General features: G+C 36.8%; 1 protein-coding gene across 1 annotated transcript in view; it reads left to right on the top strand.

Annotated features, from left to right (window-relative positions):
* LOC150075985 (prolow-density lipoprotein receptor-related protein 1-like) overlaps window positions 1–12,667 on the top strand; it is a 1,358,636-nt gene that overhangs the window by 811,782 nt on the left and 534,187 nt on the right. Inside the window, 1 exon segment of the mRNA XM_090387555.1 lies at window positions 1,066–1,194. Coding sequence (XP_090243681.1) covers window positions 1,066–1,194 — 129 coding nt within the window.

The following is a 12,667-nucleotide window of genomic DNA, read 5'->3' as shown; positions in this document are numbered from 1 at the left end:
TAAGCAATTATATTTCTTTGCTATCCCGGAGGTTTGAGTATCATGTACTTAACTTGAACCTAGCGTAGCTCCACCGCTTACGTAAATTTACAAAATATACATACACCAAAATTCGTCTAACGCTAGGTGCCGCTAGCGTTTCTTCACATATATACACGGTTTAGCCTCCGGCTCTTTCTTTTTTGTCGACCGGTCACGTAGCGGTAAGTTATTGGCATTCTTGTCATTCGGACACTCGCTTCCTTTGTTTTCTCTTTTTGGCGGGCTACTTACTTCTGTAAGGTCTTCCATGTTCTGTATGTTATACTTTGGCATAATATTTTTGCTTAACTTGTATTTTATTTATTCAAAATTTATATTCTAAATTATTTTTTACAACGTGTCCGCGTACACGTGTTTTTTGACATACAGAACATGTCAGAAACAGAAGTAAGAGTATTGCTGTTCTTTTTCATAATTTAGGTGGATGACCTCTGAAGAAGACACAGAAATTATGAAAGATACTGCAATGCTATTTCTACTTTGGTCGTTCTTTTCAAAAATCTGCTATTTCTACCTTGGTCGTTCTTTTCAAATTTTGCATTTTTCAAAATTCGCACTTTGTTTATATCGTTCTTTTCAAATTTTGCATTTTTCAAAATGCGCACTTTGTTTATAACGTTACTCTTTTCCGTTCTTCCCCCCTTTATTCAACATACATCGCTCCCAGGGTACACGGTATTTTCATTATTAGCATAAGTTAAATTAAAGATTTGCACATAACATTAAAATAATTTTCTATATATACATTATGGTTGTAGGGTACCTTTGCTCTTGCAGTGTCCCTGATCCATAATTCATATTATTGATATTTCATTTTATCTCTATTCAAATTCAAATCCATTTTCTTTCTTTACTTAATTTTAATTTTTTATTCATAATTATATATATATATATATATATATATATATTAGTGTTATTTGTCTACCCGAATTACAAAATTCATTTACTAAGTGAAATTTTTAATTAATTATTTAAATATCACTGAATGAAACATTAATTTAGACAAATTACAAAATTTTGCAGTTCATAATACAACTATCCAAGCATGTCCTCAGGGTCAGTTTGAATGTGAAAACGGAGTATGTGTTAAACTTGACTTATTGTGTAATGGAGCAAATGATTGTGGAGACTTTTCAGATGAAACAAAATGTAGTAAGTATTTCTTATTTTTGTGCTAAAATTGGATTATCGATATTTGTCACTTTTGAAATTGATAACAGTGATATTACTTAAGGTATTGGAATGTACTAGTCAAGTGTAAATCACTCTGAAAAGATAAAATTAGCCTTAGTTTAGTCATACAAATACATATAAATTGCAAGTGTATGGTTGTTAAATTATTAAAATCTGTGAAATAGCTTTGCTAGTTTTGTGAAGATTTCTGTACATGAGGGAATATTTATTAATAAAATCTTTATTTTTACACCTGAAAGTGCCAAATCATTTGACCCAGGTTGTGTAAATTAGAATAAGGGAAATATCAGATGATGGTGTTTCAGTTTATCATGTTTGCTACCATTGATGTGTATGTGCATCATCAGTGATCTGCCATGATTCACATTAGCATTAGTTGAGGCATATGATGCAAGAAAGCAAGCTTATACAGAATCAGCCAAAAAAAAAAAAAAAAAAAAAAAAACCTTCCCATTCAGTCACTCCAAATGTTTGTCTCCTTCAGCCTTAAATTTATTTAAGCTATCAGCTTCCACAAAAACAGAGGGAAGTCTGTTCCTGCAATCAACTACCCGCTGGCTAAAGACAAACTTCCGCACATCTATTCAACAACTGTCTTTCCTCAATTTGAATCTATGCCCCCCTCGGGTTTTTAATCTGAGAAAGTGTAAGTATCTCGTCAACATTGAACCTGCTCAAACTGTTTAAGGCCTTGTAAAACTCAATTAGATCACCTCACGGGTGCCTAGTCTCCATATGCTGCAACTTGCAGAACTTAAGCCTTTTTTTATCAGAGCCAATATTCCTAAAATGAGGCATCCAGACCTGTATTCAGTACTCAAGGTGTGGCCTGACCATTGCCTTATACAAAGGGATAATCACCTCGTTGTCTCTGCTAGCAAAATTCCTATATATCTTTGGCAAAACTCCATGACCTCCTCTGACATCTCATCTGCACTGCTCAGAAAACTGCATATCCGACTGCACAGTTAACCCCAGGTCTTTTTCATTATCCACCTCCCTCAGTGTAGTACCACACAGTTGGTACTTTCATATGGAAATACTTCTAACCATATACAATACTTTGCATCTGTCAAAGTTAAACTTCAGTTGCCACTTCTCAGCCCATCTGCCTAACTTTTTTAGATCCTGTTGCTGTAGCACCCTCTCTTTCTGTCATTAAAAACAGTGCCAACCATCGGAAAACTTGGACATAAAGCCTGATATACCGTCATCAATATCATTGATAAATACACAAAACAACAATGGGCCCCAGCACCGATCCATGTAGATTCCGCTAATAACATTAGTCCACATAAAGCAGTGTCCATTTATTACCACTCTCTGCCGTCTCCCACTCAACCATCCCTTTATCCATTACAGTGACTTGCCCTTAATGCCATACCGCTCCAATTTGTAAAGCAGTTTCCATGTGCAACAATATCCAAAGCTTTCATGAAATGAAAGTACAGCAACTCTCGATTAACCGGGACACTTCAAGACTCCAAATAAAAAAAATAAATAAAAATAAAAATAATAAAAAAATTCAACCAGAAATCATAAAATTCAAGTAATAACTAGTTATAAACAGATATTTTGCAAGTCGTAAATAAGTGACAACAACCGGCATTATAAGTCATCATTGGAAGATTAATGTGCCTATTATCTCACAACCCTCGCTGTCTTCATACCCTGTGCTCAAAAAAAAAAAAAAAAAAACCGACCAAATGTTTAGTTTGTTTTAGTGCATTGCATCGATTGTTGTGTTCAGTCGCACTGCAAAAAGACAAATTTTGTTTCATTATTTATGTCAGGGATGTTGAAATTTTTTTTTATAGTAAATATATATATATATATGTTTTTTTTTTGTTTAGAAATCACAAAAATGATGGGTAAACGCAAAAGAGTTGCGCTTTCAGTTAAACAAAGACTTGAAATTATTCAAAAGTTTGAAAACGGTGCATCCGTTAAATCTCTAATGAACCATTATTATTATGTTGGTGACCAAACCATATGCATATATTTGTGCGTGCCATGCTCGTCGTTATTGACATTGTAAAAAAATAAAGGGAAGCATCGTATTGGACACGTGAGTAGTATGTGGTAAGTTTTTTATCTATTGCCATATTTTTTATGTAGGTTGCTGAACATTTTTCGATACAGCAAGTCTCTGACTTAAACAACTACGTAAATTTTCTTTTCACTCAATTTTTTTTTTTTTTTTAGGATTGTAAAATTTAAAACAAAAAAAATAAATAAATAATAATAAGCAATCAATAACGACGATCGTGGCACGCACAAATTTCACAAGTGAGATCGGAGTAACAAGCAAAAAAAATAGCAAAGAAGAGAAAGGGGTCACACACGTTTCACCATAATAACATAAAAACTTACAGAATTCCAGTTATTGGTATTATCGCAAGTGCAATAGGATCGGGTTTACTACCCATTTATAATTAATTGAACTAACAGAAAAGCCCAATAAACTGGAAAGTGCAAATTGTTTTTATTGTTTTTTGGTCATGACCTTTGGTAAAATGTGAGCTCGCATGGGTAATAATAGTGAGTTTTTGCCTTAACCCTGTGAAGTTCTTTACAGAAAATTTCATTTTGACCGTTAACATAGTGCCAACTAAGAGAATAAGTGACAACGCTACTAGTAAATCTACCAAGAAAAGGAAAGCAATCAACTTGGATCAGAAAATTAAACTAATAAGAATGTATGAAAATGGTCAAACATTAACACATATCACGCTGAATTCAGATTTGTCAATAATAATATATATTATTAGTCATTCCCAAGTTACGTAAAACTTGACGAAATAAGAAGTTCTGGAACGTATCTCTAACGTTTGTTGGGGACTTCTGTATTTTTGGATTAACCGGGATTTATTTTTACCCTCTATCCCAGAAAATAGAGAGTCTACTATATATGATATCAAAATTATTTTTTGCATCCAGTTCCTTTGTGACCACATCATAGTATCCAATCAAATTGGTCAGACAAGACTTCCCCTTAACAAACCCATGCTGTGTCTGATCTATTACTACTGTCTTCTCTAGGTATCCAGTATCACTTTCTTTTTTTTTTGGATGATGCTCCATAAGCTTGCTTTCTTGCATCATATGCCTCTACTAATGCTAAAATCACCTCTTTAAGCAGTGAGTCCATTATTTCCTCCAGAACAAAAGTTAAACTATCAGTTCTATAATTATTTGTGTCACCTTTAAACCCCCTTTGTGAATTGGGGATACATTTGCACATCTCCAGGTCCATGGGGACCTCCCCTGACTCTAAGGATGCTCTCATAACTATTCCTAAGGGTTCGCTTACTTCCCTTGCTGCATTCTTCATTATAACTGGATAGATTCCATCTGTGTCAGGTGCCTTTTTTATGTTTAACTTCAACAATTTCTCCTCCACTTTTCTCTCAGTTATTACAAAATCACTTAGATCTCTGTTAGAGTTTGATAAACCTCTGCCATTCAAATCTATGAATAACTCGAGAGTAGCGTTGTGCAGGTGAAGTTTTTACGGCTCAGGAAAATTAAGAAGATTTTTCTGTTTTATTAACTTAAATTGGCATATTAACTTATTTTCCAGAGGAGCTTTATATTCCTACTTATGATACTTAGTTTAAATTTTAACTTAGATAGAGATTTTGTAGGTTATTACTTAGTATCGGTAAGGGTATCCAATCCACGCATTTTAAAAATTTTGCAGAGCCGGCAAATGGGAAGCTTTTCAGCTATATTTAGCCGCTTTATTGACTAATTGTTATATTAAATTAATTTCTATAAGTAGCTTATTGACGTAGTCAAGATCCTTGGTTTATTCTGAATTGAGACAGTGAAATTTTGTAAGTTAATTAATACTTAAGTGTCTGTAGAGTTACCGTTCGTAACTTGCCGCCATTGCTAAACGATACATTATATCCCGAACTAGATAGCATTAGCTTAGTATAGTATATAATATTATCAATTAATCAGTAAAATTTATTAATTTTGTTGAACTTCATTGTAATTAAATTGTACTTTTTAACTAAATATATATAACGACTTAGATTTTACAAACGTAACATAATTAATTAATACATAACTTGATATGGAAGTTATATAAAGAAACTCGAAGCAAATACTTGATGCTAAAAAAATATATATAGATATATAGTGTTACAACTGCATTGGGATACAAATTTAGGGTTATAATTTTGTACTGAAATTGAATCGAAATCATCACTCAGAGCAGCAAAGCAAAAGGATAAAGCTAAATGGAGTGCTGTGGCTCAGGGGAGAACAGAGGGGGGCAGTTGCCTTCTGAATTACAGCCTTTTAAAATGCACTGCTTGCTTGACATTTGTGGAGCAATCAGGTATGGGACATGATATTGCCAGGGGGGATGTCTTTGGGTGTGTGCGCGCGCGCGATATAAGGAATGTGAGGAAATAAGGCGACAACTCAGCATTGTTATGGGCCTATATGAGAGCTTGAAGGACAGGGTGGATGCCCTCAAAGGATCTAAATTGAGAGGACCCATTAAGCTCTCAGCTACCCACACCAACGCCAGAGCTTGCACTTCATCATCACGCAACATGATCAACAATGTGCTGGTCGCACAGGAACTAGTAGTTGTTGGTGACTCTGTTGTCAGGGAAAAGGCGAACACGCTATGTAAAAAGGATAGGTGGAACAGGACCAGGGTATGTCTGGCAGGGGGAAAGGTTGATGAAGTTGTAGAGCGAATATCATCTTTTAAGGGCACAAAAGATGATATTGTTGTACACATCGGCACTAATCATATTAAGAGTAGGAGACCGGAAGGATTATTTAACAAGTACAGGTCACTGTTGAAAAAAGTCCGTGAATTAGGGTTGAATTTGAAAGTATCAGCAAACCTTCCCAAACACGATAGGAGGGAGTATATGATGAGAGCCTTGTCGATCAATTCGGCCCTGAAAAGATTGTGCAAGGCTCAAGGGGTAGAATTTTTTTCAGCCTGGACTGTACTTGTTAACAGGAGGGATTGCTTCTACAGGGATGGGATACACTTAAATAGAAAAGGTGCAAGAATTTTTGCTGATGCTATTGAGGCAGTGTTAGGTGGGTCGGAAAACTGCTAGCTTGGGTGGATGCAAGGACTAATATATTAACAGTAGCCACTGGCAGTGGTGACAGTGATTCTTGCACTGCTTCTATTGGAATGAGCAGTAGCCTGGAAAACAAGATGCATGGTGTATTTTAGAGACTGCTATGAGTCATTGCGGTACAAGTAAACACATGGGTTGTGTTAGGGTAGCTAAGAATAGGAACAGGTGCATGTATACTACAAGTAAACACATGGGTTGTGTTAGGGTAGCTAAGAATAGGAACAGGTGCATATATACTTGCATGTACACCAATGCTAGGAGTTTGGTAAATATATTTTATGAATTTGAGGTATTGCTCAAAACATCAAAGGAAGATATCACACAGATATAAGGAATACAGAACTGAAATTTGTGGAGTACAATGTGTACAGATAGGAAGGGAGGAGGGGGTTATGCTATTAGTTAAGAAACATAAAATCCAAGGAAGTGAAGCCAATCGACATCGCTGGACAATGCAGTGTCGAGTCAGTTTTGTGTGACATAAGCATTGAGAGAACAAAATTGAGAGTAGGAGTGTGTTATAGCCCTAAAGACTCTGATGAGTATAATAAGAAACCGTACAGAGAAATAGAGTGGGCCAGTAAATCAGTCTTATGATGAGGGATTTTAATTTCCCGGATATTCACTGGAATTTGTTGGTTGGTCACTCACACACTAGCAAGGCATTTTTAGATTTATTGGATGATTGTTTTCTACATAAGCATATTCGGGAGGCAACTAGAGGGAGTACTACTCTTGATCTGATTATCAGTAGTGATTCTTCATGCATTAAGAATCTGCAGATAACGGAACCACAAGGTGGCAGTGACCACAGTGCACTAAAGTGTGATTTACTAAAGGAGGCAACTGCCATCAGGGGTTAAGGGAAGGATTTTTGCTTTCGTAAAGTGAGCTACGGTGGTCTGACACAATATTTAAATTCTGTACGGTGGGACCAACTGATGATGTTACCAACAGCAAATTCAAAATGGGAAGCATTCAAAGAACTTATCTTGGAAGTTACTAGGCTTTACATACCAACAAAGAAATATTGTTCAAAGTTTAGGCCTAAATGGATGTCAGATGAACTAATGAGACATATGGCAGAGAAGAAAAATTCATGGGATACATATAAATTAATGGGTGACAGGGAAGCTTAAGATAGATATAAGGCGCATTTAGGGCTAGAGCCTCAAGCTGCGAACAAACCTAAAACGATGCCACCTTAAAAATTTTCTGTTTATTCAGAAATGGCTGTGTATTATGATGCTAAGCACTTTATATACATAGTCTAAATCTGTTCGCAGCTTGAGGCTCTAGCCCTAAATGCGCCTTAGTCTAAATACATCATACACCATCAGGCATCTCTCATATTGTGGAGTTATACTTCATAACTGTTTTTGCCATCATTGCATCACTTGGGTACCTACCCACTCACTGAAGAAGGGCCAAACAGCCCTGAAACAGTGCTGTCTGGGTGGTGGTACCTATCTGAGAATAAGTAACATTAGTCTTCTCCTTAGGTGAAGCTTTACTTATTCGAAGTAGTGCAATATCATGGCAACTCGTTGTGAAGGTATTCACAATATGAGATATAACCTAAAACGATGCCACCTTAAAAATTTTCTGTTTATTCAGAAATGGCTGTGTATTATGATGCTAAGCACTTTATATACATAGATAGATATAAGCTGGTCTGTAACCAAGTCACAAAGGAAATTAGGCAGGCAAAGGCAAATTATGAGAAATCCTTCGCAAAGAAAAACAACAAAGAGTTCTTTACATATGTAAACACTAGAAGGAAACAGATGAATCATATTGGTCCACTGGATATTGATGTTTCAAATGTTGATGATCCTGCATATTTGGCTAACAAACTCAATGAGTATTTTGCATCTACATTCACTCATGAGGAGTTATTCAGGGAGGGGAATGCCAGAGGTGAGTTAAACTCGGGCAGTGAGCTAGATGATTTTGTAATAACTGAGAGTAAAGTGAAGAAATTGTTGAAGATAAACATAAAAAAGGCACCCCAGTTGGACGGGATCTATCCAGTTATATTAAAGGAGGCAGCAAAGGAAGTAAGCAAACCCTTTGCCATAATTATGAAAGCTTCTTTGGACTCAGGGGAAGTACCACTGGACTGGAGTAGGGTTCCTCCCTAGCCAGGTGGGCAGGATCGGCAGTGCATAGCACACGCTTATTGATTAGACCGGGGTTTGAGCCCGTGACCATCAAATACGGAGGATGCGGAAAGGTCAGGGAATGACCACAGCATATCCCCGGAGCAATATGGCCTTAGTTGCTAATGCTCCTAAAAATCAAGTAACAAACTGGACTGGAGATGTGCAAATGTGACCCCAATTCACAAAGAAGGATCTAAGGGCAACACAAATAATTATAGACCTGTTAGTTTAACTTCTGTTCCAGGGAAATTAATGGAGGCACTGGTTAAAGAAGCACTGCAGGATCATCTTGACAAGACTTCAGTTATAGCTCGGACAGAGCATGATTTTGTTACGGGAAAGTCTTGCCTGACCAATTTGATTGGATACTATGATATGGTTACAATGTAACTGGATGCAGGGAATAACTTTGATATCATATATTTGGATCTTAGAAAGGCTGTTGATACTGTTGCACATGGAAGACTGCTGCACAAATTGGAGCAGTGAGGCATTGGAGGCAAATTGCTGCTATGATTAAAGGGATGGTTGAGTGGGAGAAGACAGAGAGTGGTAATCATCATGGACTGATGTTATTAGTGGATTCCCCCAGGGTTCAGTGTTGGGTCCATTGTGGTTTTCTGTATTTATAAATGATATTGATCATGGTATATCAAGCTTAATTTCCAAGTTTGTAGACGATACGAAGGTCGGCAGGGTTGTTAAGGACACTTAATGACAGTACGCTGCTGCAACAGAATCTAAAAAAGTTAAGCAGATGGGCTGAGAGGTGGCAAATGAAGTTTAACATTGACAAATGTAAAGTACTACATATGGGAAGCAGTAACCCCAGAGTGATGTATCAACTCCGTGGTACTACACTGATATGTAGTACCATGAAAAGCACCTGGGGGTAATTGTGCAGGCAAATGTGAAGTTTTCTCAGCTGTGCTGGCGGTCTTCAAGAGTAGCTCATTGTGTCTTGTCAATGATATACAGGAAATTATTCTAGTAGGGATAAGGAGGTGATTATCCCTTTGTATAAGGCAATGGTCAGGCAACACCTTGAGTACTGTATACAGGTCTGGAGGCTTCATTTTAAGAAGGATGTAGAGCTGTTGGAACAGGTACAGAGAAGGGAAACAAAATTAGTGAATGGAACAAAGGGTTGCTCTTACGAAGAAAGGCTTAAATTTTGCAAATTACAGTGTCTCAAGACTAGGCATCTGCGAGGTGATCTGATTGAGTTATATAAAACCTTGAATGGTTTGAGCATGCTCAGTGCTGATGGAATTGTTCCTCTTGCTCAGAATAATCACCTGAGAGGGCATAAATTGAAATTGAGGAAAGACAGATGTAGGATAGATGTGCGGAAGTTTGCCTTTAGCCAGAGGGTAGTTAGTAGTAGTGGTATGTGAAAGCAAGTGTATGAGCTTACGCAGCATCAGCCAAAAAAAAAAAAAAAAAAAAAAAAAAAAAAAAAAAAAATTACAAAACATCCCCTCTATATATTTGTCCAGTTCCCCCTTAAATTTATTTAACCTATCAACTTCCATAACGACAGATGGAAGTTTGTTCAGGCAATTAACCACCCGCTGACTAAAGGCAAATTTCCGCACATCTATTCTACATCTGTCCCTCAATTTCAGTTTATGCCCCCTTAGGTTCGTAATCTGAACAAGTGGAAGAATCCTATCAGAATTCAACGTGCTCAACCCATTTAAGGCTGAGCTGGACAGGTATTTGGAACGAACGGAGGGATGAAGTGGCACGGGGTTTTTTTTTTTTTTTTTTTTTTTTTGCTGATTCTGCTTAAACTTGCTTTCTTGCATTGTATGCCTCTACTAATGCTAATGCTCAACTCCTCGTGTGAATGTAAATGCAATATACTCATTCAGTTTATCAGCTCATTGAGTAGTCAATAGTCGAACCATCTATGTTAAGGAGACCAATCTGATTCATCCCTTTCCTTGTAGAGTTTACATAAGTAAAGAACTCTTTGCTGTTTTTCTTTGCATCCAAAGATTTCTCATAATCTGCCTTCGTCTGCCTAACCTCCTTTGTGACTTGATTACAGACTGGCTTGTATCTGCCGTAGGCTTCTGTGTCTTCTGATAATTTATACGCATCCTATGCATTTTCCTTCTCTGCCACAAGCCTGATTAATTCCTCTGACATCCATTTAGGCCTGAACCTTGAACAGTATTTCTTATTTGGTATGAAAAGCCTAGTAGCCTCGAAGATTAAGTCCCTGAAGGCTGACCATTTAGAATTCACCATTGGTAACATCATCATTTCATATCACTGTATAGAATTTAAAAACTGTCTGAGACCTCTGTAGTCACCTTTACGAAAACAAAAACCCTTCCCTTTACTCTGGATGGTAGTTACATCTTTAAGTAAGTCCCACATCAGTACACTATGATCACTGTCACCTAGTGGTTCCTTTATCTACAAATTCTTCATGTATTAATAATCACTGCTGATAATCAAATACAGGGTATTACGCCCTCTGGTTGCCCCTCAGACTTGTTGCTTTAAAAAACAATCCCCCAATAAATCCACAAAAGTCTTGCTAGTGTGCGAGTGACCAACCCACGAGTTTCAGTCAATATAGTATGACATAGGAAGCAATTGCTCCTCAAAGTCATATAGTGACTTTGAAGAGCATCGTTTATATCCATGACCACTGAAATATAAATGACATTTGTATGCATTGGGACCCAGTGCCCACAGACAGGGCACCAAATATCCATGATATTTGGTGCCCATGTGCAAAAAATCAGCTCCCCAATCTCCCCAATTCTCCAACAAAAATTTTGTTGTACTTAAATTATTTTTATGCAGACATCTAGGTCCAACATGTCCTTATCATCCTCGGCACCTGTGTGTGCAGTGCACACACTACCCATTCCTTGGACTGGCCCTGTATACAGACATGACTTAAGTGTTTTTCTGATGGCAGAATGTAAACATGTGTTCAGATCTTTAGATGAAGAAAATGATCACTGTAAATGGTAGTGATCTCTTGGCAAAGGTTGTAAGCAGATGAAATCTGGCTACATCATTATGATCCAGACTACAAACAGCAAAAGCCCTTTGCTGGTATTTCTGCCTTCTCCATTGCCAAAGAAAACAAAGTTCCTTTGGCAATTGTGGAATGGTGTGCTGACCTGCTATATACCCTCATACAATAGTTACTGACCGGTATTGTTTGTATGTAATAATGTTTAAGATCCTTCAAGAACTTATTAACCCATAAAAATCTTAATCTCCATACTGGTAAGCACGAACCAGTACTCTACATTATTGAGAAGGAAATAATATATTATTGCTGACAATTTCAGAAATAATTATGTATTTCCTTCCTTAGAGTGACTGATATTCATTTTGTGATCTTTCTTTATATTGCTAACACTAATCAGAGTTCACCTAATGTATATTGTTAACACTATCCAGAGTTCACTTAGGAAACATTTGTTTTAATTTCTCCAGAAATTAAAACAAAAACAATTAAAAAAAAAAAATCGAAAATCTTACATTACAGTAAGAAATAATTAACAATAATTAAAAATCAAATGAACACAATTAAAAATTAATTTAACGAAAAAAATGCAAAACGATTTTCCTTCCTGAAGCTGACAATGTTTTTCGACCGTATGTCTTGATCACAGGAATGAAAATTACCGAATAAGGGTGAGAATTTTTTTTTTTTTTTTATGTGAACCCCAAATACGAGAGGTATTAGAACCTGTAGTACCGGGCTTGGATTGCAGGTTGAGAAAACAAAAGAAGATATTTGTTGACATTGGACTTGAACTTCTGTAGATTGTAATTTTCAGGAAATACGTATGAAGGAAGGTTGTTCCAGAAAACGGCAGTTGAATGAATAAATGAGAAAGATGAAAAGTTGGTTCTGTGGGTTTGAAGTTGGACAGTAAATGGATGTTGGCTGGTGGCGGCACGTGTTCTGACTGTTTTGAAAGAGAGAGAGCGGGAATTATAGAAGCCAGTTCAGAAGAACAGTGCCCATGGAAGTATCTGTAGAAGATGCATGCAGCAGAAACAGTTTGTCTATGAGAAAGTGAGTGGAGAGACTCTGTTAGAGATGAATCATTAATTAACCTAACTGCCCTCTTCTGAATGGAATCAAGAATCCTG

This window comes from Mastigoproctus giganteus, chromosome 13, assembly GCF_048544385.1.
Source record: "Mastigoproctus giganteus isolate SK-2022 chromosome 13, ASM4854438v1, whole genome shotgun sequence".
NCBI classification, from domain to species: domain Eukaryota; kingdom Metazoa; phylum Arthropoda; class Arachnida; order Uropygi; family Thelyphonidae; genus Mastigoproctus; species Mastigoproctus giganteus.
This window is presented reverse-complemented; position numbering and strand designations above follow the sequence as displayed.